Source organism: Microcaecilia unicolor, chromosome 1, assembly GCF_901765095.1.
Source record: "Microcaecilia unicolor chromosome 1, aMicUni1.1, whole genome shotgun sequence".
NCBI classification, from domain to species: Eukaryota; Metazoa; Chordata; class Amphibia; order Gymnophiona; family Siphonopidae; genus Microcaecilia; species Microcaecilia unicolor.
The window spans coordinates 24529010-24556585 of NC_044031.1; the positions used below are offsets into that span (position 1 = coordinate 24529010).

General features: G+C 54.0%; 3 protein-coding genes across 3 annotated transcripts in view; 1 reads left to right on the forward strand and 2 right to left on the reverse strand.

The window, feature by feature from the left end:
- Window positions 1–4010, reverse strand: part of LOC115463638 (zinc finger protein 664-like) — a 37104-nt gene extending 33094 nt beyond the window's left edge. The window contains exons 1-2 of the mRNA XM_030194340.1: window positions 3984–4010; window positions 119–245 (exon numbers count right to left, since the gene is read on the reverse strand). Coding sequence (XP_030050200.1) covers window positions 119–245; window positions 3984–4007 — 151 coding nt within the window. The 5' untranslated portion in view covers window positions 4008–4010. The remainder of the gene's footprint in view (window positions 1–118; window positions 246–3983) is intronic.
- LOC115463370 (gastrula zinc finger protein XlCGF26.1-like) overlaps window positions 1–27576 on the reverse strand; it is a 952960-nt gene that overhangs the window by 802939 nt on the left and 122445 nt on the right. The window lies entirely within an intron of this gene.
- Window positions 1–27576, forward strand: part of LOC115463343 (oocyte zinc finger protein XlCOF6-like) — a 389691-nt gene that overhangs the window by 139723 nt on the left and 222392 nt on the right. The window lies entirely within an intron of this gene.

A 27576-nucleotide genomic window follows, 5' to 3' on the forward strand; every position in this document is an offset into this window, starting at 1 on the left:
GCAGAGAGGATATAAAGTGGTCACTGCAGCACTCGCTCACTTTCTCAACAAATCATACCAAAAGGTCTTTATAAAGATACCTGAATACTCATAATAAAAATACAAAACTATCTCTTACCCAGTGAGATCAAGGTCTGATAATTCTCCTTCATCACCTCCCTGTAAAGCTCTTTCTGCCCTTCATTTAAATACTCCCACTCCTCCTGGGAGAAATTGACAGCGATGTCCTCAAATGTCACCTGCATCTGAGATACAAACCAGGAACTGGCTCAGCATCTTCTGCAGCTCATGTTCATTGAGGCAGAAAAACGTTTGCTGGTGGTTTATAATTCACAATCACAACATAACACATACTCCCAGAACTGTTCAGAACAGGGCTATGTTTCAGATCACCCACTGCTGGGGGACAGTTATCCTATATAATAATTCTCACCTCCAACGTTCTGGCGCTGCCTGGAACCGTGGCTTCCGCTGGAGGTGGTCTGCTACTTGCAGTAGATAACACTGACGTCATACAGCCCTCACTGGTGAAGGACTCCAATGAAGTGGCACGCAAACAAACAAAAAAAACCCAAAACCAAGACTGGCTGTCGCTGTCCCGAACCAGCCACGCACACCAACTGCCCTTAAAAAAAAAAAAAAACGAAACCCAGGCAGGGGGAGGAGTACTCCTCCCCCTGTCTAGGAAACAACTGACAGTGCCCCCGCCCCCACCCCCCCGCACATCACCCAAGCCCCTCCCCCACAAGCACAGACACCCCCCCTCGCCACCCGCAGCCGCCAATAGTACCCCCCCCACACACATCACCCAAGCCCCTCCCCCACAAGCACAGACACCCCCCCTCGCCACCCGCAGCCGCCAATAGTACCCCCCTCACACATCACCCAAGCCCCTCCCCCACAAGCACAGACACCCCCCCTCGCCACCCGCAGTACCCCCCCCACACATCACCCAAGCCCCTCCCCCACAAGCACAGACACCCCCCCTCGCCACCCGCAGCCGCCAATAGTACCCCCTCACACATCACCCAAGCCCCTCCCCCACAAGCACAGACACCTCCTCGCCACCCGCAGCTCCCAATAGTACCCCCCCACCCACATCACCCAAGCCCCTCCCCCACAAGCAGACACCCCCCCTCGCCACCCGCAGCCGCCAATAGTACCCCCCCACACACATCACCCAAGCCCCTCCCCCACAAGCACAGACACCCCCCCTCGCCACCCGCAGCCGCCAATAGTACCCCCCCACACATCACCCAAGCCCCTCCCCCACAAGCACAGACACCCCCCCTCGCCACCCACAGCCGCCAATAGTACCCCTCCACACATCACCCAAGCCCCTCCCCCACAAGCACAGACACCCCCCCTCGCCACCCGCAGCCGCCAATAGTACCCCCCCCCACACATCACCCAAGCCCCTCCCCCACAAGCACAGACACCCCCCCTCGCCACCCGCAGCCGCCAATAATACCCCCCCACACATCACCCAAGCCCCTCCCCCACAAGCACAGACACCCCCCCTCGCCACCCGCAGCCGCCAATAGTACCCCCCCCACACATCACCCAAGCCCCTCCCCCACAAGCACAGACACCCCCCCTCGCCACCCGCAGCCGCCAATAGTACCCCCCCACACACATCACCCAAGCCCCTCCCCCACAAGCACAGACACCCCCCTCGCCACCCGCAGCCGCCAATAGTACCCCCCCACACATCACCCAAGCCCCTCCCCCACAAGCACATCGACACCCCCCCTCGCCACCCGCAGCCGCCAATAGTACCCCCCCACACATCACCCTAGCCCCTCCCCCACAAGCACATCGACACCCCCCCTTGCCACCCGCAGCCGCCAATAGTACCCCCCCCACACATCACCCTAGCCCCTCCCCCACAAGCACATCGACACCCCCCTCGCCACCCGCAGCCGCCAATAGTACCCCCCCACACATCACCCAAGCCCCTCCCCCACAAGCACATCGACACCCCCCCCTCGCCACCCGCAGCCGCCAATAGTACCCCCCCCACACATCACCCTAGCCCCTCCCCCACAAGCACATCGACACCCCCCCTCGCCACCCGCAGCCGCCAATAGTACCCCCCCCACACATCACCCAAGCCCCTCCCCCACAAGCACATCGACACCCCCCCTCGCCACCCGCAGCCGCCAACAGTACCCCCCCCACACATCACCCTAGCCCCTCCCCCACAAGCACATCGACACCCCCCCTTGCCACCCGCAGCCGCCAATAGTACCGCTGTCCGGCAGCTGCTGCTACAAAAATAAATAAACCCAAAAATGATTTTAAACCTGCAACGCGGCACCGTAGACAGCCATCTGGCATTGGCTGACGTCTCTACAGCCGCTCCTCCTCTTCCCTCCACATCACTGCCCCTGGAGGAAGACCCTGGAGGAGCGCAGCGATGTAAGAGGGGAGAGGAGGAGCGGCTGCAGAGACGTCAGCCAATGCCAGAAGGCTGTCTATGGTGCTGCGTTGCAGGTGAAAAAAACATTTTCGGAATTATTTCTTTTCATAGCGGCCGCTGCTGTTCAGTAGGAGAAGCAGCAGCTGCCGGACAGCGGTACTATTGGCGGCTGCGGGTGGCGAGGGGGGGGGGTGTCGATGTGCCCGGGGGGGGAGGGGCTTGGGTGATGCGCCGAGGGGGGCATGGGGGGAAGGGAAAGGACACTGGACATGGGTGACTGGAGGGGGGCATGAGGAGGGGAAGGTCACTAGACATGGGTGGCTGCAGGGGGGGCAGGGGGAGAGGAGGGTCGCAGGACATGGATGGCTGCAGCGGGGCCAGGGAAGATGGAGGTGGGAAGGGGGACCTGAGACCAGATAGGAGGCAGCAGGGGGGAGCAGGGGAGACATGAGAGGCGTGGAGGGGGAGAGGAGGGTCGCTGGACATAACTGACTGCAGAGGGGCCAGGGGAGAGAGGTGGGTCGCTGGACATGGGTGGCTACAGGGGGGGCAGGGGGAGAGGAGGTTCACAGAACATGGGTGGCTGCAGGGGGACAGGAGAAAGGAGGATCGCTGTACATGGGTGGCTGCAGGTGGAGAGGAGGGTTGCTGCACATGCTGGGGGCAGGGGGAGAGGAGGATCACTGGACATGGGTGGCTGCAGGGGGGGCAGGGGAGATGCTGCAGGGGTCGTGAAGGGTACCTGGACATGGGTGGCTTCAGGGGGAGCAGGGGAGAGGAGGATCGCTGGACATAGGGTGAGAGGAGGGTTGGTGGACATGGGAAGATGCAACGGCAGCAGGGGAAGGGTCGCTGGACATGGGTGGCTGCAGGGGGGGCAGGGGAGAGATGAGAGACGCTGCACATGCGTGGCTACAGGGGGAGAGGAGGGTCACTGGACATGGGGGGGGCAGGGGGAGAAGAGGGTCGCTGCACATGCTGCAGGGGGGCAGTGGAGAGGGAGGGGGTGAGGGGGGTACAGAGACCAGTCACTCATTCACTCTCCGCCTCTCACATACACTCACTCCGACACACACACACAGTCCATATCTCTCTGACCCTCTCTCTCACACACAGTCTCACACACACACACAGACACTCTGTCACTCACACATACTCTCTCTCTCACACAAACACACTCTGTCTGTCTCTCATTCTGTCCCTGACACACACATTCCATCTCTCACACACACTCTTTCTCAAACATACACTCCGAGGAAAACCTGGCTAGCGCCCGTTTCATTTCTGAGAGAAACGGGCCTTTTTTACTAGTTTATATATAATTCCATCAAGCAATACACAATCTTAGAGCAGGATTATAACAATTAGACATTCAACCTGGGATACAGAACTCCCTTTCAGGGATTCCTGATCTCTCTCACACCCCCCACTGGAGGATCTCAAAGTGCCTTTCCTCAGCTCCAGGACTGCTCAGGGTTCTCTGGACCGTGCAGTGTCTCAAGTTAGAAAGCTGCAGCAGGGTTTGCAGAGAGAAGGCAAAAGGCTGGGGCCAGTTTCCTACCTGAGCAGAAGCTCCTGCAGACATTTTTCTCTTTTGCAGGATTAGAAATGAACTGGAGAGACGTTTTCTTCAGCTGCTGTGGGATTGTCTCTTTCAGCACTGGGGAGAGAGGGAGAGAAGGGCAGAAGGAAACTGAGATTTGGAGCAGGAAATTTCTGTACTTTAAAGGAACAAAGAAACTCCACCACTTCTTAGGCACCCATTGATAATATGGTGATGTCATCAATGGGTGCCTAAGAAGTGGTGGAGTCTTTGACCCACTTGGTTCTACCCCCTTTTAGTGCTGATTGGGCAGAATGGTGGGGGTGGTTCAACCCCAAATCCCAGTTTTTCTTTCTCAAAGGCTGAGCCAGAGAAAGAGTCCCCTCCCCCCCCCCCCCCCCAATTCATATGTAAATCCTGCAAATAGAAAAAGCAGAGAGAAAGGGAAAAATCTCTCTGCAAATACTACTGCAGCTTTCTAATCTTGGATACTGCAGTCAGGACCACTGTTCCCTCTAAACTGAGCTGGAGTCCTCCACCTATAGTCCTGCTGGTCGTTATTAGACCAACAAGCTCCACAGGACTCCAGGGAAAGCTGCCTGTCCCCCAGCAATTGAAAACACAATATTGAAACACCACCCCACACTGGTAAGGATGCACTTGGAGGCAGGGGTGTGCTGGTAAATTGTTAACAGGGGGCTCTCTCTCGCCAGCAAAGTAAAAGAGAATTCAGGAGGGGCCCAAGCCCACATTTTGGGATCCATTTGTTAAAGTAGCCATGGAGAACCGGCTCCCAAAATTCTTAAAAACTTAACAAACGGCTCTCGAGAGCCTGCTCCAGCACACCACTGCTTGGAGGACTCCCACCCACTCTGTAGGGAACAGTGGTCAGGACTCTGGGCTGACCTGGGACTAGTGAAGGGCACCTTGGGACCCTCCTGAAGGGAAGGAGAGAGATCACAAATCTCACGATGCACACCTTGATAAATCACTGTACATGTTTCATCACCTCAGGCCTGGATTAAGGCCAACTGATGCCCTAAGAATAGCACAACAGAGTTGCCAAGGTGTCCCGATTTTTGAGAGGGAGATTTTAGTACACGCCTACTCTGCATTGGCTCCACCCACTGATGACTCCGCCCACTCAACCTTTTGTCATCTTGAATTTCTTTTGATGTATGCACAGGAAAAAAAAAAAGATGTTAAATGTTCCCAGGTTTCAACCCAATTCGTGTTTAATATGGGATAGAAATTATATAAATAAGTAAATAAATAAATAGAAACTCTGAATGTTGAACACCTGATTCTCATAACATGATGTCTGTTTTAGAGCAAAAAAAAAAAAAAAAATCTCTGCACAACTGTAACAGTGCTAAGATGTCCCTATAACCAACCCCTCCAGATGATACACTGATTACACTTTCTAACAAATTACTACTCTATGAAAAGTTATTCCCTTATTATACTTCCTCTGTGAACATCTGTATACTGCACAAGCCAGCAATAAAATATATGTGAGATAAATAAAAAAAAATGTTACCAACGTGGATGCAGCAGCTCAGAGGGTACCATTTGCTTACTTTGTTGAAGGAGAAACGGAGACCAACCATTGGCTTCAACTTTTCATCCCGACGGTCTCCCTCCACAACGCAGCCTCTGCTCTGTGCAGCAACCGCGACAAAACAAAAAAGCAAACGCGGGGTCGCAGCAGCCTTCAGGCATGCGCTGTCGGCTCCGCTGGCCCTCTGCCCTCACTGACGTCAACTTCGAGTTCTGGGGGGCAGAGGACCAGCAGAACTGACAGCGCATGCCTGAAGGCTGCTGCAGCCCCGCGTTTGCTTTTTTTGTTTGTTTTTCTGTCGCTGCTGCATTGGGAGAAGCAGCAGTGGCAGTAAGAAAAACTGATTACATCTCAGTGTCAGTGGGAGACTTTTCCGCTTTGGCAGGAGGGTCCGCCAAAGCGGGAGTCTCCCGCTGAATGCGGGAGACTTGGCAGGTCTGGCACAACAATTGTGCTCCTCAGCCCTTCCATTGCTTAACAGAAAAGTCATTAAGACTCAATAATTCTCACCTCCAACGTTCTGAAGCTCAGTCTGTGGCAGGGAAACACTGAAGCCCTGCATTGTTGGTAGGCTAGACTTTCAGCACCATTCAGTGTCACTCATGCACCACTCACTGTCACTCATAGACCCGCCCTCAGCCACGCCCCTTCCGCACATAATTCGCAACCCCAACGTTCTAATGAAGCTGCAACTTCCGAGGTGGTTGAGATCGGAATTTTTCCCTATGAGTGTGTGCCCCGCCCTCGCATCACAACGTAATGACGTCGAGGGCAGACCACTGACACTCGACTGATGAAACGGACAACGCACACCACCCCGAACACAGTCGCCGCTGCCTACAGTCCGAAGCCGTCCCCCGCACACCTCCAACACCCAGCTTGAAGTCACCAGCCCGACGCACAGCAACAAACAGCGACCTAGGCAGGGGGAGGAGTAGGGAAACCCTACTCCTCCCCCTGCCTAGGAATCGCTCCAGACTGTCTGCCAACCTCCCGAACCACCCGCGCACACTAACCCCCTCAACCCCCCCCCCCCCGCCCTCCCGCTCCTCTCCTGATGGGATCATGAAACCGGCGCCAACAGTAGGGAGGGAGAGCGGCCGGTTAGTCTCCGCCAGTCCACTTAAGCCTTTCTTTTTTTTACCTCAGCAGGGAAGGTGTTCATTTTCAAACACCTTCCCCGCTGAGGTAAAAACAAAAGGCTTAAGTGGACTGGCGGAGACTAACCGGCCGCTCTCCCTCCGTATTGCTCCGTATCACTGATGGAAGGGGGATCATCAGCTGACAGCCGCATAGTGCCTTAGGAGGTGGAGGAGCCCTCGCCGCAATGCCACGCCCCCCCAGGTCGCTGCCCCCAGCCGTGCAAGCAGACGTTTACTAGACAGGAGTGGAAGTGAACCAATCAAGTCTACTGTAAGCAAGGAAGCACATTGGTTAATCTCTGTTTCCACTCCCCCCATGCAGCCATCATTGCCATACACTCAAAACAAAGCAAGCAAACCTAGGAACTGCTGCAAAAGCTCTTTTAACTAGATAGACAGTACCAAACAAGGGCAGAGCCGCCAAGAGGGGGGGGACGGGACAGGGGGGACAAAATTCCCGGGGCCTGGGCCTCCAAGGGGGGCCCGGCGCCGCAGTCCCACCTGCCACTGCCACCGGGCCCCTTCCACCCGAACCCCCGCCAGCAGAAGTGCTGTCTTCTGACTCCGGCGTACGCAGCCCACACAGACGTGCTCCTCTCAGCTGATCTTCGCTGTACTCTGAAGGGCATCTGTGCACGTGCATGACGTCAGACGCACATCAGCCCTGCAGAGTACAGCGAAGATCAGCTGAGAGGAGCGCGTCTGTGTGGGCTGTGCATGCCGGAGTCAGAAGACAGCACTTCTGCTGGCGGGGGTTCGGGTGGAAGGGGCCCGGCCCGGTGGCAGAGGTGGGTGGGACTGTGGCGCCGGGCCCCCCTCAGGGGGTGGCAGTGGGGGCAGGGCCGGGGGCCTGGGGGCGGCCTTGTCCCGGGCCTGGCCCAGTCTCTCGGCGGGCCTGAACAACGGGGGGGGCGTAGAGGGCCTTCAGCTAGATGGGGTCAAGTTCTCAGACAATACACTACGGATTGTAATATACAGATCAAAGAAGGACCAACTCGGCAGGGGGCAGTCAGTTACCTTAACCCGGGTAAATGCATTACAGACATGTCCCGTAGAAAATGTCAGAAAGTATCTAGCGATGAGGCCCTCAGGCTGCAAAGCTTTGTTAGTACACCAGGATAGATCCCCACTGACCCTATTCCAATTCTCCGCGATATTGTGCAAATGCTTGCTGAAGGCGGGGCGCGACCCAAAGAGCTTTGGAACGCATTCCTTTAGGATAGGAGCCGCCACATGTGCGGCGGCCTTAGGTTTCCCACCACCATCCATTCAAAAACTAGGTAGATGGAAGTCTGACACTTACAAGGGATACATAAGAGATAAGGCGCCCTTGTAAGCGGGACCCCCTGAGTGCTATATAATATACACATTATTCTATATTGCAGGGTCTCCAACTGTGTGGATTGTTGGGCACTCGTTCATCAAGTGGGCCGCATGCAGAGAAGCAGTTGCAGGCTGAAAACCCTTGGATCTGTCTTGATTTGAGTGAACTTCTGAAGAAGGCCTTTCTGGCCGAAACACGGACCGTGTAGGGTCTTAATAAATGATATTGGCTTTTTTACATTTGTGATTTTAGTTTGGTCTTTCTGTACATCTTCCGTTTTCGTTGTGTTTTTTTGCGGCTTGGGTATACACATGGTTAAGATGTTTGTATCTAAATAAAGCTGCGGCCGAGTTATGCCATAAATTAAATACCTTGTGTCTTGTCATGATTGTATCTCGTGTAATGTTAAAAATTGTAAACCGAGGTCTCTCGGCTGCCTATGTTATTTAAAAACTAACAAATGGCTTATGAGCTGGCTCCAGCACACCACTGGTCATAATCTACAAGTCTCTGGATTTGTCTGCTGCTGCTGACAAGGAAAAATATATGATACTAGTAAAAAAAGGCCCGTTTCTGTTTGCGGATTTCTTTTTGGATGGAGCTACCAATTCGCATACCCTCAATGCCCCAAAGAAGGCCAGTGTAAATGCTGCTCGGAAAAGCCGAGTCTCGAATTCTGAAGTGCACACTGACTGTAGTGCATGCCAGATTTCCATCAACAGGTCGTGCGTGATTGGTAGTCTCTCGTCCGGTCTAGCGCAACCTTCTAATAATTTTTTGGCTAGAAACCTGTTTCTTGGGTCGCCCCCATCCCACAATCTTTGTGAAAAATGAGAATGCGGTCAGATGTCTGGATACAGAGCTGTGGGACCCTCCCACTTGTTTTGCGTGTATTATGTAGTCCGCGATCGCGTTGTCTGACACCGGTCCTTCTTGCCATCCCCGCGTGTACAGGAAGGAACTGACTCTCCGGTAGCCCGCTGTGTAAGTTGCCCGTGTTCGCGGTGCCAGGGATTGTTTCAGCAATTGCCAGGCCTCGGGGCACCGAACCTCCATAGGTAGCTGGGCACAGGCTCTCCATTCGTCGCGGCTTGTGGGTCCAGTTTCCGGAACTCTTCCCACTTAGAACGAGAAAGAGCGTCAGCAATTGGGTTGCTTGCGCCGGGCACATGCCGCGCGTGCAACAATATATTATTGAATATGCACAGCATGACTAGCTCGCGCGCCAAGTCAACAGCTCAAGGACATCGCGCATTTTGCCTGTTTGTTATGTCTACTACTGCCCTGTTATCCGACCAAAAAACTACCCTCTTGTTCCTTAGTTTCGCTCTCCAAATAGCAACTGCTACTACTATCGGGAATAGCTCCAGGAATGTGATATTTCTAGTAATGTGCTGTTCTTTTCCAGCTCGGCGGCCACACGTCCGCGCACCATTCCCCCTGGAAGTAGATCCCAAAGCCGATGCTGCCGGCTGCATCAGTATACAGCTGCAAGTCGGTATTGGATATCGGGGCGTCTAGCCCAGGCCCAGCCACTTTTCCTTCAGGCCCGCCCAGCGCCCACCCTAATAAGCCCCAACCCTTACCCAAATGAGGCGCCATCTTTTCCTGCCTCTTCCCGTCCGCGTGGTCTGTTTATTTTTAGTCCTTGAAGCGCCGTTCTCCCTCCAGCCAGCACTGCACCGGCGATTCCGATAGCCTTCTGCCAGCGTTCGCCATTGGGGGCGGGGCCTCTCAGGACGCGCCTAAGGAGAGGCCCCGCCCCCGACGATGCACGCTGGCAGAAGGCTATCGGAATCGCCGGTGCGGTGCTGGCTGGAGGGAGAACAGCGCTTCAAGGACTAAAAATAAACAGACCACGCGGGGAGAGCCGTCAGAAGAGAGGGAGGACGAGGAGATGGCGAAGGGAGAAAGCGCTGCTCAGGTAGGCCGAGGGCGACAGAAGAAAATGCGGGCGGGGAGGGAATATTTTAAAATTACTGTGTAGGGGTGGGGTTGGGAACGGCCACCCCAGGTTAATGCGGGGCCCGCCCAAAATGGTAGGTCTGGCTACGCTGCTGGTCTAGCCAAACTACTCTGCCATTGAAATCTCTCAGGAACACATTCCACACTCTGAGGTCGGCTTTCATGGCCCTTGTCATCCTAATATGGTGTGAAGGCTTACGCACTGTTGACATTGAGCTGGATAGCCGGCGCAGGAACGTCCGACCCATAATGATAACTCTGCACGCAAAATTGAGGCTGCCAACCAGTGATTGCATTTCGCGCAGGGTGACCTTTTCTTTACTCAAGGCTCCTGCTACCAGTGTTTTCAGCTTTTCAATCTTATCCACGGGGATTCGAGATACCATGCTGTGGGAATCCAGCTCAATGCCCAGGAACTGTAAACGTGTAGTTGGCTCACATGTTTTCTCTTTCGCTAAAGGGATACCGAATGATTTTGTTATCTCCCGGAACCGGGTAAGTGTGCACTGGCAAGCTGGACTGGCTGCCGTTCCTACAAACAAGAAGTCGTCTAGGTAATGTATGATGTTCTTTCTCCCCGAGGCTCTTTCGACTACCCAATGCAAGAATGTGCTGAAGTGTTCGAATATAGAGCAGGACACCGAACAACCCATGGGCATGCACCTATCGTAATAGTATTGCCCCTCAAACTTAAAACCTAGTATGGGGAAATTGTCTGGGTGTACCAGTAATAGCCGGAATGCCGACTCGATGTCCGCTTTGGCCATGAGTGCTCCCTGTCCTGCTCGCCTCAGTAGTTGTACTGCCATGTCAAAAGTGGCGTATTGTACTGAGCTAGCCTCGGGGGGAAGGAAATCGTTAACTGATCCGCCCGCCGGATATGATAAATTGTGAATCAGTCTGCATTTCCCTGGCTTTTTCTTGGGAATGATTGCTAACGGGGAGACTATGAACTTTTCGAAAGGCTGATAGCGGAAAGGGCCCGCCACTCTCCCTAAGCTTAATTCCTTAGTAATGCGCGACCTGGCTTCCAGTCGCAAGCGCATTACTGAGGGGGAGTTCCTAGCAATTCTCCCCTGTTGTGTGCCGTAGTATGGAATTCTAAATCCGTGTGCAAAACCCTGTTCGATAGAAACTGCTTCCTTCCTGCGCGGGTATAGCGCTAACCAAGGCCGCATGGCAGCTAGGTTAACCGGGAAAGGAGCTTTTACCCTGTTATGTATGTCATATTTGGGCGGAGGTTCTGTCGGGGGCTTTCTTATTGCATTTGCTGGAAGGGTGTGGTGCTCCGCACGAGGCACAAGCATGCTTGAATTTACAGCTCGGTAAAGTACATGTGGCTCTGTTGAATCTCCAGCAAATTCCTTCTTGGGAGCCAGCTGCTCTCCCCGCTCCATGTAACCCCCCAGGCCGAAAGGATCTACCTTGGGTGCCTGCTGCTGACCCTTTGTTTGTCATAGTGAACATCCAAAGGTCCGCATCTTTCCATCCCCACCCTAATGCAGGGTCCCCGTCCATCCTGTCTCTATATTCCTCATCATATTTAAGCCATCTGTATCCCTCATAATCCCTGTATGCCTGCATTATGTTGTGGGCATATGCCAACATCGGGCTATATTGGGTGGGGTCGTCGTGGCCCGCGGCATCTTTTACTCTGAGGAAGGCCCATAACCAGTTAAATAGCGATCTCGGTGTGTTGTTGGCCCGTGTAATTGTATTTTCTTTTGAGTCTTTGCTCCTTATCTTACTCCTCTTCCTCCCCTCTAGTACCTGAAACATGTCAAAGTATTTTTTGTTCTTTATCTTTTTACGGGTGGATTTGGGCACTAGCCTCCATATGTGCGGCAGGGCTGTCAAGGGCGGTGGACGATCCACCCTGGAGCCCGCCGTACCTACTTCTGCGCTCTGTGCTTCGTCGTCCTCATCCGATGAAGAGGACGATGAGGACGACGAACCCGAACTGCTCCCTGTGTCGGAATCTCCTCGCCTACTCTTTTTCTTTCCTTTCCCTTTCTTTTTCGCTTTTTTGTCATTTGCGGGCTTAGCCTCACTGGCAAGCGTGCCTTGACATGTGTTGGTGCCCTCTCTCTCATTGTGTGTGCCCTGCTCTCCTCCACTCACTGCATTGCTCCCTTCCGACAAGCCTGCTCTCGCCCCCACATTCATATCAACATTTACATTCTCGCATATGTGAGTGCCACAGGACGTACCTGCAGTGCCCGTCGTCTGCTTAGCGTCTCTCTGAGCAGGGTCCAGTATCGGTTTAACTGGTTTAGGGCCCCCGTTGCTAGGGTCTGGGTTGCCCGAGGCCACTGTGTGTGCCGGGCGTTGGGCAGCACCCGTCGCTTGCCATGGCTGGTTAGGGGGGGGGGGGGCAAATCCTGGCCATGCCCCATAGTATGGCGGTTGTTGGGGGTAGCCCCATCCCATGCCATATGGCCAAGGGGGCGTGATCGTGTGCTGCCCTTGCCCCGCCAATGGCCCCAAACCCTCCGTCGCCTGAGCTACTATGCTCTGTGGCATTGTCCATCCCGGGAATGTTGGCGGGTGCGGCAAGCCTCCTGAGGTGGCTGTATCCTGCCTTCCTTTGGTTTTCTTTTTCTTGTCCTTCTTGGCCGGTATGGTGTCTGCAGTGACGGCTGCTTTCTTGTTTGCTTGCTTTCTTTGTCCTTTCCTTTTGTGTGCGGTGCTCAGAGGCGGCGTCTCGGTTGCGTCGCTCCGGTCTTCTTCGTACGCTGACGTCTCGTCTGCCTGCCTGGGTGATGCACTGTGCCCGTCCTCTGCCCTGATTTCCTGAGTGGGACAGGTTTCGATCTCGTCTGTACCTGCAGCCACTTCCATTCTGATGGGGGAGGGTAATGCAAGGTTGTCGACAAACAAGGATCTAAATAAATGTTCTCCAGTCGGGTGAGGGCGCTGGGTCGTCCGACCTCCCTCCGGGGGGGGGAGGGCTGTCTTCGATGAAGGGATTCGCAACGCTGCTCCTCCTGGTGCACTGATCCGCCCGCCGTCAGTGGGATCGCGTCCCAGAAAAGCCCCAGAGCTAGAGCGGCTCGTCGAGTCTGGTAAAAGTCGCTGCCACACACGCTGCGCCTCACCGTCCTCCACTCGATCCTGGACCCGACGCGGACACAGCCGGGTCTCCTGTGAAGGAGCGCGGGATGCGCTAGGAGCCACTGCCTGTGCCCAGTGCAGGGGGTCGCCAGGGGCAGGGGGATCGCTGTATCGTGCCGCTCGGCCGGATCACCGTTCAGGTGAGGTGCACCTGGAGCCCGGACGCGAAAAAGGATGTCCGGGCTCCTCCCCAGGGTTTTAAACCCCGCTTTCACTCCTCCCTCTCCCAGCGGGGTGCCCGTTTGCGGCGGGAACGAGCCCACCTCGCGTTCGCCTTGGCACCCCGCTGGGGCTAACACGCCAGTCCCCTCGGTGCACGGCGCCATGTTATCTACGGCTCCGTGCACCTAAGGGGCACTGCGCCTCTCTTGAATTTTGCGAGTCACTTGTTAAAGTAGATCCCCCGCGGCTACTTTAACAACTGGCTCACAAAATTTGGGCTGGTATCCTCCTCCCCTGTGGCTGGGCTCAGGCTTCTCTCCCCACCAGTCCCCTCCCCTCCGATGCAGCACTTTTCTGCTCTCTCCCTCTGTCTTCCCCATGCAATACTCTCTTGCTGTGATTATTTATTTATTTGTAGCATTTGTATCCCACATTTTCCCACCGATTTGCAGGCTCAATGTGGCTTACATTTGCCGTAATGGCGGTTGCCATTTCCGGGTAACAGGATTACAAAAGGCATTGCGTTAAGGTGCTTACATACAAGGTAAAGAAGAATAAGTTATGGTATTGCATTACTCTTTTAAAGCAGTGCTGGCTCTGTTAACAAGAGCAGGCTGTTTCAGCCAGTCCCAAGGGCCTTCCTTCAGCCTGGGCGGGACACTTGGCAGAGGGAAGGCCCCAGAGTAGGCCTGCATGAATTGCTGCCAGGCAGTGCTGGAAATATCAAACATATAAATGGCAAGTGACCGACTCACCTGCAAATGTGCAGTAGAGACTTCCCTCTCTGTCCCGCCCTCTCGTCAAGACGTGATGATGTCAGAGGGAGGAAAAGAGAGGGAAACGGAGTCGGACTGTCGGACGCTGCCGCTGGAGCCTGAAAACAAACATGGAGGTGAGAGGCGCTGTCAGGTCAGTGCAGGGGGCCTGGTACGGAGGGGGGAGAGAGCGGCGGCGAGGAGGGTAGCTGGAAATCTCGCCCGTTTTAAAGGGCTTAACAGCTAGTAAAATAGAAAGCAGGGGGTTGAGGGAAAGGAAGAGCAGATATGGGGGGGGGGGGGGGGGGGGGGGAATAATCGCCCTGCAGGAGGGGGGCTGGAGGTCAAAGTGAAGAGAGAGAAGTCCTGCACCTGTAGGAGAGGGGAGGGAGGGGAAGAGGTACTGGACTTGCCAAGGGGAGGGGGCTGGAGGGAAGGAAGATTGATGCTGGAACTGCGGCTTAGTTAAAGTGCCCCTATGCATTTACATGGAAGGTTGCTTTTAACTAAAGCACCCCTGGCCTCAGGAGTGTAGCCAGACACCTAAATTTGGGTAGGCCTGGGCCCAAGATGGGTGGGCAGAACTCCGCCTTGTCCCACAAGTGATTTCTTGCCTGCATCCATATGGTCTCTCAAACATCCACCCTTCCCTGAATACCTTTGAAATAGCAGATTTTCACCAACAGTGAGCAGCAACTAATACACACTGCTCATGCTGGCCCCACAGCCTTTCCTCGGATGCAACTTCCTGTTTCCGCATAGGCGGGAATACATAAGAGGGAAGGCTGCGGGGCTGGTGCAAACAGTATGTGTCAGTCGCTGCTTGCTGCAGGCAAAGATCTGCTATTTAAAAGGTATGCAGGAGGGACAGTTGGGAGTTTTCGACTGGTGGGGGGCTTGGGAATCCCTGCCAGCCACATTATAGATGTGTTGCTGTAGGAGTGACGGCTGGATCTGGCCTGCATCGGTGCCGGATCAGGACTGATGGGACTACCTCAAGACCTGTGCACATTTAATCAAGGACTTTGGCTTCTTTATACCACATTCCAAACCAGAGCTTGTACAGAACTTTTATATTCTCTTGCACTGTGCCTTAACTACAAACTGTCAGCTTCTGCTTGCAATATACCAAAGATGCTGGAATAACTGTTTGAGACAGGATGCAGGGCAGTAGATAATCGCTTGTAACATTTAGTAGCCAAGGCTTGTACACACAATCAGCCTGCACGTACCAAGGTTGCCAGATGGGAAAAATTTTCCCAGCCCAAAATCAGCCTAAAACCCGCCCAAAAACGCCCAAAATCAAACCCCGCCTCCCACGTCACAAACCCCGCCTCCCGTGCCACAAACCCCACCTCCAGCGTCACAAACCCCGCCTCCCGCGTCACAAACCCCGCCTCTCGTGTCACCCCTGACGTCGTTAACCCCGTCCCTGACGTCGACACGCCCCTGAAAGGCTTCTATTGGACCAAATTGGACCAATAGAAGCCCAGGAAAAGCTTCTATTGGACCAAATTGGACCAATAGAAGCCCCGGAAAAAAAAAGCACACAGCGGCCACAGAGAAGAGCCCAAACCCGCACCCCGCAGCCGCTAAAATTTTGCCGCAACTGCTGCAAGAGAAGCCGCCCAGTGTTGCGGGAAGACCGCAACCCTGGGAACTCCGACGTAGTCGCTACATGAATAAAAGATAATCTGGGAGTGTAGCCACCCCCACCCTGCATCTCTGAGCCTTAAGCTCCATTGAGCCTTATCAACTCTGTGAAAGAAGCATTGTGGGATTATGTGTGTGTGTGTGTTAGAACGGGGAGATAAGTTTCGTTTTCCCTGCCAGTATCATTTCAGTGTTATGACGTGTGTATGTACTGTAAGAACTACAAGAACTACAAACGTTTACTGCGCATGACAACCGTGATGTATAAGGGGCCTAATGCGCAGGCCCAGAGGGGAGGTATAAATGTAAGTGTCAGCTGGTTTCTGACACACAGTATTCTGAGACGGAACTCAGTGCTGTACATTGCTAGCAATAAAGCTGTCTTGCTGGAACCATTTGCCTCTTGTCTCCTGATTTACACTGCTGAGGGTCCTGTTACATTGCTACTGGGTGAGCCTGAACCCAAAGTGGATGGGCCTGGGCCCACCCGAGCCCACCCTTGGCTACGCCACTGCCTGGCCTCATTAGAAGGAATTGCTTGCTCATTTCTGTGTTTCGGCTTCATATATATCTAAAATTCAAAAACAGTTTGTCCAGATTCTTAACAAATAATTTCAGCAACCGTTCTTTCTCCACTGTTAAAACTGAGGTTACTATCAAGGTGGTGACATCTCCCTCCTCACGATCTGATGTTTCCAATAAAGCAGATAGATTAGAGAAATCCAACTCAGTAGCTCCTTGACCTTGAGCTTCAGATTGACACTCTTAATAAACTATACTTAAAGGTGGTAAATTGGATTGCAGAGCTTTCGACACTTCCAGGAGGTAACTCAAACATTTTTTTAGCAGGAAACATAGAGGTCAAGGAAAATTATAAGAACATAACAGTAGCCATACCAGTGGTGAAGCCAGAGCTGACATTTTGGGTGGGCCCAGAGCTAATACGGGTGGGCACTGTGTATAAAGGTATGAGTAGTGTTTCTTGGGATACTACAAAATAATGCTTGAGAATGCACTTGATGATGGAGTGGAGGAGTAGCCTAGTGGTTAGTGCAGTGGACTTTGATTCTGGGGAACTGGGTTCGATTCCCACTGCAGCTCCTTGTGACTCTGAGCAAGTCACATAACCCTCCATTGCCCCTGGTACCTGAATATATGTAAACTGCTTTGAATGTAGCTGCAACAACCTCAGAAAGGCGGTAGATCAAGTCCCATTTCCCTTTCCCTTATGACATCACAATATCAGAAGTGAGCCAAGTATTGGGCAATCAAGCCATTGTGACATCACTGATGAGGTTGGCTCTTATTGGTGGAATGGAGGAGTAGCCTAGTGGTCAGTGCAGTGGACTCTGATGCTGGGGAACTGGGTTCGATTCCCACTTCAGCTCCTTGTGACTGTGGGTAAGTCACTTAACCCTCCATTGCCCCTGGTACAAAATAAGTACCTGAATATATGTAAACCGCTTTGAATGTAGTTGCAAAAACCTCACAAAGGCGGTATATCAAGTCCAATATCCAAAATTCCTTTCCCTATTTGACATTCAACATGGAATGTTGCTGTTGCTACTATTTGAGATTCTGGAATGTTGCTACTATTTGAGATTCTACATGGAATGTTGCTATTCCACTAGCAACATTCTATGTAGAAGCCTGCCCTTGCAGATCAGCAATGTGGCCGCGCAGGCTTCTGCTTCTGTGAGTCTGACGTCCTGCACGTACGTGCAGGACGTCAGACTCACAGAAACAGAAGCCTGTGCAGCCTTCTACACAGAATGTTGCTAGTGGAGGAGTAGCCTAGTGGTTAGTGCAGTGGACTTTGATCCTGGGGAACTGGGTTCAATTCCCACTGCAGCTCCTTGTGACTGTGGGTAAGTCACTTAACCCTCCATTGCCCCTGGTACAAAATAAGTACCTGAATATATGTAAACCGCTTTGAATGTAGTTGCAAAAACCTCACAAAGGCGGTATATCAAGTCCCATTTCCCATTTCTAAGTAGTGTACCCAACAGCTGCACTGCAGAGCCCACCTGCACCCAGAAACCCACCTACATTAAATTGAAAACTTTTTACATTTTAATCCGGGCACTGCAGACCATCCCCACACACAAAAAAAAAAACACCATCTGTTTTAAAATTTAACCTGAACACTGATTGAAAAACTCTGTTCTAGAGAATGTAATATGTTGTGTCTTTAATGATTAACCCAGTAACTGCTGACAGTATCCCAGAAAGTGTTGTGTGGATGTGGCATGATTTCTGTGTGTCCATTCTGTCTTCTCACCTTTTCTTATCCTAGTAATCATGTTTTTGGGTTTTTTTTAATTTAGATTTGGCTCACACCTTTTTCAGTAGTAGCTCAAGGTGAGTTACATTCAGGTACTCTGGATATTTCTCTGTCCCAGGAGGGCTCACAATCTAAGTCTGTACCTGAGGCAATGGAGGGTTAAGTGACTTGCCCAAGATCACAGGGAGCAGCAGTGGGATTTGAAGCGGCCACCTCTGGATTGCAAGACCGGTGCTCTAACCACTAGGCCACCCCTGCACTTGTTAATTGCCACAGGAGGCACCTCTGAGGATTGTGCGCTGACAAACACAGGTGCTAGTCCAGTGCAAATAACATAGTAACATAGTAAATGACGGCAGATAAAGACCTGAACGGTCCATCCAGTCTGCTGAGGAGGAAGGAGGTGTTTTAGAGAGCTCTGCTGACTTCCAGTGGAAAGGGAGTGAGACCTAGCTCCCTCCCCAAAGATGAGGAGGGTCCCTGGGGAGAAGGCCTCAGGAAAGTCCCAGGCTATGGGGCCTCCTGGGGCCCGGGACCAGAAGGCCGAAAGGAGTGGCTCTCTCCCTGGTTTGACTACCGGGAGAAGGGAAAGGAGTCCAGTGGACCGAAGGGAGAAGCAGCCCAGTGGAGGCCACCAGAGCATTTCCCCCTCCATGGCCCAGCTTGCGGAAGGTAAGCGAGAAGACAGTGGAGGGGGGAGGAAGATAGTACAGGCCCCAGAAGGGCGCTTCCAAGGAAGGGAGAAGGAAGAGGCGATGGAAGTTTGCCAGAAGCCTTTGCTGGAGGCAGCTGAGAGTGAGAGTGAGGAGAGTGGATCGTCAGATGAGGAGTTCCTTGAAGTGAGCTATGACCCTGATGATCCAGCAAGTAGTGTGGTAAATATTGTAAGACGAATTAAGCTGGTGGAAAAAGAAGTAGTGGAGCTAGGAAAACGTCTGAAAATGGCAAGAACTATGTGTAAATTTGCCCCAGCGGAGCACAGACAAATGTATGTTAAAGAGGAAGCCCGGATATCAAAGTTGTTGGGGAAAAAAGAACACTTGTTGAACTGTTTAAAAAAGGGCTCTGTGAATCCTTTGAGGGAGCTCTATGTTAACCGAGAAAGGATGGCTTCAATACCACAGTCTGGGGGTTCAGGAACACTACAGTTGCAGCAAGCTTCAGTGTCTTCAGCAGCATTAGACTCAAAAGAGTTGTCTGGGTTCAGAGGTGACCCCACTTTAAAATACATGAGACAGTTGGCAACACAGTCTAGAGCACTTACCCAGCAGCCAGAGGATAAGGAGGCAGCGGCAGGACATGGCTCTGAGGTGGGGGCTGGAGTAGAGATCCTACCTGTGGAGGGGAGGACAGAACTCAGTAACTTTTCAAAACTCCAGATAATGGAGGCAGCAGAGGGAGACGCAGGTAGCAGCCTGTTTTCTACAGAGGTGGTGGTCGAAGTCTCAGAGGGCTTACCTGCAGTTGTGCAAACAGCAGAGACAGTTGCCGTGAAGGAGGCCCTGTTGGAAAAGGGTCAGCAGAGGCAGACTCCGGTATTTTTGGCCGGGTCTGCAATGACTGAAGTGGAAACCGAAGCAGCATGGCATCTGGAGAAGCCCCGCCCACGAAGTCCGGGAGCAGGGGATGTCTTCCCTGAGCATGGAGTAGCTGGCGGTTTACAGGAGAGGGGTCGGAGAGAGAGGAATAGGAGCGGGCAGCAGCTGGGAGCTCATTTGACCAGCTGTCCATTACAAGAGGTGAAATCGGGGGGTGCTAACAGCCAGCCTGTGGCGGAATCAGGAACAGACAAGCCATGCCCCCGGGAAGCGCCAGCCATTGGGAGAACGCAGGAGGGACTGCACCAGAAGCAAGAGGGAAGTAACCCGATTGTTGAGAGACTTTCGTTGACTACAGAAGTGGACATGGCAAGTCTAACAGATGTGCAGCGGGTGGTGGAGCAGACCTGCCAGCAGGACGGCTGGGAGCGAGGAGCCAAGGGGAGCGGCGGAGTTCCGGAGGCTTCGCCCCTGGTGCCGGAGGTTGGAGGGAGTTCGGGGGCAGAGCGAGCAGGGAGTCTGGTATCGCCAGCTGCAGACCTGACTGGGCAGGTGCCAGAGTATCGCCAGGAGACAGAGGAGAGGAGGCGATTAGCCCAGAGGCTGGAGCCTGCAGTGGCAGGGACGAGCAGGGACATTCCAGGAAGTGGTGATGGGCAGGACAATCAGTTGGAGGCAGCCCAAGCCGCAGAACTGACTATGGACGTTGCTGGATGTTTGTCTGAGAGGGAAGGGGACGGGGGACAACGGGAGGGGGAGGGGGCGGTGGATATTGAGGAAGGGAGAGGGATGAGGGGAGGGGCAGAGGGACAGAAGGGGGGGGAGGCAGAGGGAAGGGCTGGAACAAGTGTGGAGGGGGGGCGGTGGGGGCTGGGGTCCAAGTCCTTTGCGGCAGTAGTCCAGGGAGGGGGAAGGAGGGAGGGGGGGAGATCGGGTGGTTTTGAGGGCCCAGGGAGGGGTTGGGGGGGAGCGGGGACAGGGGGTGGACAGCTGCCTAAGCGGCGAAATGTGGTACAGCTCAAATGGATAGGGGAGGGGGCAATGCCCTCCAGGGATCGGGTCTTGAGGCTGGTGATGGGGATGGGGTTTATACCCGAGGACTTTTACGCGTGTATACACCCCATCAACATCCCAGAATATGACTTGAGCTTCATGACCCAGAGGGGGATGGAAATATTCTGGGAAAGGTACGAGGGGGTGAGGGGAAAGGGGGAGTGGCGGGACCTCAGGGCCATTCCAGTCAGCAAGCCGGACCTGGTGCAGATCACCCTGCTCGTGAGAAATGAGTCTATCTCTGGGGCAGATTTAGCCTACTGGCTACAGAGGTACGCGGAGCTGAGATCCCCACTTACAAAGTTACCGGATCCAAGCAGGGTTTGGGCAGGAGGTTGGGGAGCCCTGGTCAAATTGAGACAGGAGAGCCATGTGGTCCAGCACATTCCTTCGGCTGCCTTTATCGGTCGTGACAGGATACTGTGCTTTTACAAGGGGCAGCCGCGGCAGTGCTTCAGATGTGGTTCGTTTAGGCACTTCAGCATGTCATGCCCAGTGGTAAAGTGTGGAAGATGCGGGGATCAGCATGCCACAGAGGACTGCACCGCGATCAGGTGCAACCTCTGCGGCGGGTTAGGCCATGCATATCGGAACTGCCCTAGGGCGGCCCATAACGAGTGGGATATGTGGGGGAAGGGACGGGGAGGGGGGGGTAATGGAGGAGGGGATAGGGCAGGGGGTGATAGGCAGGGAGGGGCAAGGGGGGGCGAAGGAGGGGATGCAGGAGGGGGGGCGGCAGGGGGCTGGGTCAGGAGTGGAGCAGGGGGGAGAGGGGGAGTGGGTACAAGTGCCACAGAGGAAAGGGAAGTTTCGGAGGGGGGGGAAAGTAGGGGTGGGCAGGGAGGGGTCGCTGCAGGGGAAGAGGGGGAGGAACAGATTTCAGGTGTTGGAGGAGGAGGAGGAGGATAGGGAGGTTGGGAGGGAGGAGGAAGAACAGGGGGAAGGAGAAGAGGTGGAGTTAATGGAGGAAGAGGGGGCGGCAGGGGGGATTGGAGAGGGCAAACGGAAATATGAGGAAGCACTGGAGGAGGGTACTGGTGGTAGGAAGAAGGGCGGGAAGGCTCTGGGGGGAGGGGGAGGGGTGAGGGAGGAGGAAGAGGGAAGGGAGGGAGGGAGGGGAAAGGGGAGTAAGAGGAAAGCTGAGGGGGCCGGGCAGGTGGTGAAGGCCCAAGTGCAGGCTTGGGGGGACAGAGTGGAGCTAGAGGAGGATCTGGAGGACTTGGAGGACTTGGGGGAGGTGGAGGACTCGGAGGAGGAGGTAGGGGGCGGGGGTGAAGAGGGGAGAGGGAGGGATCAGGGGGTGGGTCCGGATAGAGCAAAGAAGAAAGGAAGGAAGAAAGGGGGAGGGGGGGGTAAGGTGCAGACAGGACGGCTGCGGGGGGGGGGAGGGGGATCTGGCAGGGGATGATGTAGACCGCATAGCAGAGGACCTGCTTCAGGGTAAGAAGGGGGTATCCCAGGAGATAAGGAAAGAAGTTGGGAGTGAGCAGACCCGTGACTCGCAATGAGGATGGCAGGCTTAGTGTTGACATTTGCCACGCTGAATGTGGCCAGCATCGCCTCTCCGAAGAAGCAGGGTTTAGCGTATGACTGGTTCGCGAGGGTCCAAGCAGATTGCTTCCTGCTCCAGGAGACTCGGCTGCGGTCCATTGAGGTGATCAGGCGGGCAAGGCGGGCCTGGAAGTGGGGTCCCTCGGTGTGGGGGTTGGCGGGGGAGAGGTATGGTGGGGTGGGGATCTTATTTAAGTCCCACCGGGTGAATATTCAGCGAGTGGTGGAGCTGGGGGTGGGGAGATGTCTTGTTGTGGATGCGATTTGGGAGGATAGAGCACTGAGGGTGGTGAATGTGTACGGGCCCCAAAGCAAGAAGGAAAGGGTGCTCCTCTTTGGGAAGATCAAGCCCTACCTATACACTTCGCGCCAAGTAGTCTGGGGGGGAGATTTTAACACCATATTGCGGAAAAAGGATAGTGGGGGACGATCGGTACAGGTGGGCTATGACGGGGTGAGGCTGGCAGGGATCATGCGGGAGGCGGAGCTGGTAGACGCGCATGTGGCCTTCTGTGAGGAACAGGAGGGGTTCACGTTCTTTCGAGGGCAGTGTAAAAGTAGAATCGATAGATTCCTGGTAAAGAAGGGGGTTTGTCTGGGGGGTCCACGAACCGTGGACGTGGACTTTTCAGACCACCACATGGTCCTCCTTCAGGTGGGGGGGGCGGCAGCGCAGAGGCCAGGGAGGGGGTTATGGCGACTAAATTTAAAGTGGTTAGGTAGCGAGCAGGTGCGGGAGGAGTACCGCCGGTTTTTGGAAGATCAGGTGTCAGTGCAGGGGGCATTTCAGTCATTGGGGGAGTGGTGGGATACAGTGAAAAGACGAACGCGGGGATTCTTTCTCAGACAGGCGAGAAGGGAGGGGAGGGAAAGGACAAAGTTGGGCATGGCAATAAAGAAAAAGAGGGACACATTGATTTCACAAGGGGGGAGGGAGGAAGAAATACATGATCTCCAAGCACTCCTGGAGCAGGTACAGTACAACCGCTACACCTCCTTGGTGTATGAGCGGGACTTCGGGAAAATGTGTAGCCCGGACCCCTTCGCATGCTGCCGGGAGCGGAGGGCGCGCAGGGTGATGGAGGGGGTGCGGGATGCACAGGGGGTCCTGCAGGACACCAAGGAGGGGATTCTGGGGGCAGTGAGGGACCACTTTGCGGCGTTCCTTTCAGCCCAGCAGATTGATATGGAGCAGATGGAGTGTTATGTGGAAGGAACCCCGGGGATAGGTCACAGGGGACCCCAGCTTCAGGCCCTCTTGAACCCGTGGACAGAACAGGAGGTGGAGGAAGCCATCGGGGCGCTCCACAGGAAGACCTCGCCGGGGCCGGATGGGCTAACAACTGAGTTCTACCAGGCCTTTAAGGAGCAGCTGGTGCCGATCCTGGTGAGGGTATGGGGGGCAGCCCAGTTGGAGGGTTCCTTGCCTAGTTCCTTGACAGAGGCGGCTCTTATCCTACTAAGTAAGGGGAAGGACCCGGCGATGCTGGCCAACTGGCGGCCTATAGCACTGCTTAATACGGATCGAAAAATCTTTGCGCGAATGCTATTCCAGAGAATGAGGCAGGTGTCTGGGGATTTGCTAGCAGCCTCGCAAGCATGTGGGGTTAAAGGGAGAGGGGTCTTGGAAGCTGCAGCGTGGGTGCGGGAGGGGGTAGAACGCAGTAGAGTGGGAGGGCATGGTAGGCTGTTGGTAACACTCGACCAGGAAAAAGCGTTTGATAGAGTGCAGTGGGGTGTCCTATGGAGCATTCTGGAGCGCTATGGGTTTCCGAAGGGTTGGATAGAGCAATTACAGCTACTCTATCGGCATGCGGGGTGTTTTCCCCTGGTTAACGGGTGGAGAGGGCAGGGGTTTGAGGTAGGGGCAGGGGTCCGACAGGGGTGCCCACTCAGCCCGCTGTTGTATGCATACGCCATCGACCCTTTTATAAGACGGCTGGAGAAGGGGGGGGCGGAGGGGCTGGAAGGGGTGGAGGTGGGGGACAATAACCAGTTAAGGGTCGTGGCGTATGCAGATGACGTTACAGTGTGGGTAGCGGACCAGAGGGAGGGAGGTAGATTGCAGAACCTGATCCAGGAATACTCGCAGGCAACAGCGTCGCAGGTCAATTTTCAAAAGTCCAATAGCCTGTGGGTTGGGGATCAGGGGCTGCAATTTGAGTTGGGAGGTAGGTTTCCTACAGCTGTGGAACGTATACGGGTCTTGGGAATATACTTCGAGAAGGGGGATTATAGGCTCTACAACTGGGATAGGTGTCTCCAAGAAGTGAAGGGGAGGGTGGATAGATGGAAGGGGTGGAAAATGACCATGGGGGAGCGGGTACAGCTCATCAAGGCACACTTAGTTCCTTTGTTTCTGTTCGTCAGTTACATCTGCCTGCTGCCGGAGAGCCGGTACACGGCCTTGTATGGGGTGTTCTTCCGGCTGCTCTGGGGCAACAGGACGAATCCGGTAAAACGGAATGTTACCTATCTGCCTAGGAGGGAGGGGGGGGTGGGCATGATAAACCCAGTCCTGTTTTTCAGCGCTTTGTTCCTGCAGTTCAATCTGGGGAGGGCGGTAGGGCGGGAGCCACCGGGGTGGGCTAGGAGTGTCCTGCAGTGGTGGCCGAGATATTGGGACCTATGGCGGGAGGGGGGGAGGGTAGTGGCACTGCGAAGGGGGGCTCCGGGGGGGGTGAGTTATTGCAAGACCCTAGTGAAATTGGTGAGGGTGTGGGGGCTGACGGTGGGGGAGGTATAACTTGTCTGGAATGTTGTTACGTTTGGGGAGCGTGCCAGGTGCCCTTGACCTGGATTGGCCACTGTCGGTGACAGGATGCTGGGCTAGATGGACCTTTGGTCTTTCCCAGTATGGCACTACTTATGTACTTATGTACTTATGTACTTATAACGGGGGGTCTGGATGGACAGAGTACGGGCGCAGGTGTTCTCAGCTCTTCTGGCGCTGAGGGACGCGCCGGCCCCACGGATGCAGCAGGGGTTACGGTTGATTGCTTCGAACCGCATCCCGGTGAAGTATAAAGACCTGGCGTGGCTGTCCTTTCACGGTAGACTGTACGTCCGAGGAAATTTGAAATATCGCAATGTGCGGGATAGAGGGTGCCCACGGGAGGAATGTGCTGGAACTGAAGAGACGATGGAGCATTTCCTGGTGAGGTGCCCATTTACAGTCCAGGTCTCTGAACGGGTTTCCTCGTTGCTGCAGATCCCCAGTTTCCGCAACTACAGCTATGCGGACTGGGTGTATGGCCCAGAGGGTGGAGAGGGACGCGGGGATCCGGTAACACGCTTTCTGATTTCGGTGATATTGCGGTACTGCCTCTGGATGGCGCGCTGCAGGGTGTCCCTGTACCAGGAGGTCCGGCCGGCGGAGGTAGTCAGCTGGGATGTGGTAAGGGCGGTGCAGGAAGCGGCGAAGTGGGAAAGGGTGGAAAAAGGGGTGGGGGTGGCTTCGAGGTGGTGGAGACACGTGAGGCTTAAGCCGCCATGAGGGGACATGCTTCCCAGGGGATTGTGTGCCAGTTGTCTGAAGGGGTTGTGGGGGGTCGGGGGGGGGGGGGGGTTGATCCATTGTATTATTGAGGAGGGGGTGTACATAGATAAGCAGACCATGTCTAGCTAGGAGCCTGGGGTTTGATTTGCATGTCCGGTTTTTTTCTTTGGTCTTTCTAATAAACAGTTTCCACTGTACTATTGAGGAGGGGGAGGGGGTGTACATAGATAGGAGGACCGTGTATAGCTAGGGGCTTGGTTTTGATTTGTATGTTATTTGTTTTTAGTTTTTTCCAATAAAAAGAGTTTTCCAGTCTGCCCAATAGCCTCTAACCTCCATGTTTGCTCTGAACATCGGCGCCTCAGGGTGATGGAGGAGTGGCCTAGTGGTTAGGGTGGTGGACTTTGGTCCTGGGGAACTGAGTTCGATTCCCACTTCAGGCACAGGCAGCTCCTTGTGACTCTGGGCAAGTCACTTAACCCTCCATTGCCCCATGTAAGCCGCATTGAACCTGCCATGAGTGGGAAAGCGCGGGGTACAAATGTAACAAAAAAAAAATAGATACTATTGGAGATTCTACATGGAATGTTGCTACTATTGGAGATTCTACATGGAATGTTGCTATTCCACTAGCAACATTCCATGTAGAAGGCTGCGCAGGCTTCTGTTTCTGTGAGTCTGACGTCCTGCGCGGCCACATTGGTGATCTGCAAGGGCCGACTTCTAGTGGAATAGCAACATTCCATGTAGAATCTCAAATAGTAGCAACAGTGGAGGAGTGGCCTAGTGGTTAGGGTGGTGGACTTTGGTCCTGAGGAACTGAGTTCGATTCCCGGCACAGGCAGCTCCTTGTGACTCTGGGCAAGTCACTTAACCCTCCATTGCCCCATGTAAGCCGCATTGAGCCTGCCATGAGTGGGAAAGCGCAGGGTACAAATGTAACAAAAATATATAGCAAATAAGTGTTACATTTAAATCTAGATGGGACATAACGAAGGTTTACATCCAAGTCAATGAGATGTTTCACTCATGCACAGAAGGGGATAGTTGTTATTAGCTAGAGCTAAGAAAATTAAATTGCCTTTGTAAACTTACCCATAGTAAAACACTAAGTGGCCCTTTTACTAAGCTGCGTCTATGCACGACCAATGCGCTCCAAAATAAAGTTACCACCCGGCTACCATGTGGCTCTTGCGATAATTTCATTTTTGGTGCACGTCAGAAAAATCATTTTTATTTTCGGATGCACGCCGTGGCATTTGACGTGGGTAGGTCATTACCGCCCGGTTACCGCGTGAGTCTTTACCATTAGGTCAATGGCTGGCAGTAAGGTCTCAGAACCAAAACGGACACGTGGCAATTTTCATTTTGCTACATGTCCATTTTCGGCAAAAATGTTAAAAAGGCCTTTATTACAGGCGCGCTGAAGGTAAAATTATGTATAATCATACCTGATAATTTTCTTTCCATTAATCATAGCTGATCAATCCATAGACTGGTGGGTTGTGTCCATCTACCAGCAGGTGGAGATAGAGAGCAAACTTTTGCCTCCCTATATGTGGTCATGTGCTGCCGGAAACTCCTCAGTATGTCGATATCAAAGCTCCATCCGCAGGACTCAGCACTTAGAGAATTACACCCACGAAGGGACACTCTGCCCAGCTCACCACCGCCGAAACGGGGGAGGGGAATTAACCCAGCTCATCCCCACACAAGTGGGGGAGGGGAATCCGTCCAGCTCATCCCCGCGGAGCGGGGGAGGGACACCACACCCGCCGATGCGGGGGGATCTGGCTTATCCTGCAACCGCAACCGCGGGAGGAGCTGACTGACCCTAACACCGCCAAAGCGGGAAGGGTACAAAGCTTCCCTACAGCCGCACGAAGCGGGAGGGAGTGCCGGCAGAATTTATGTCTCAATCCAGCCCCGTAAAACGGAGGGGAGAGGAATGCAGCAGCTCACTGTAACACAAACTCGTCTTAACTCTTGAAGAATCCAAGTGAAAAAACT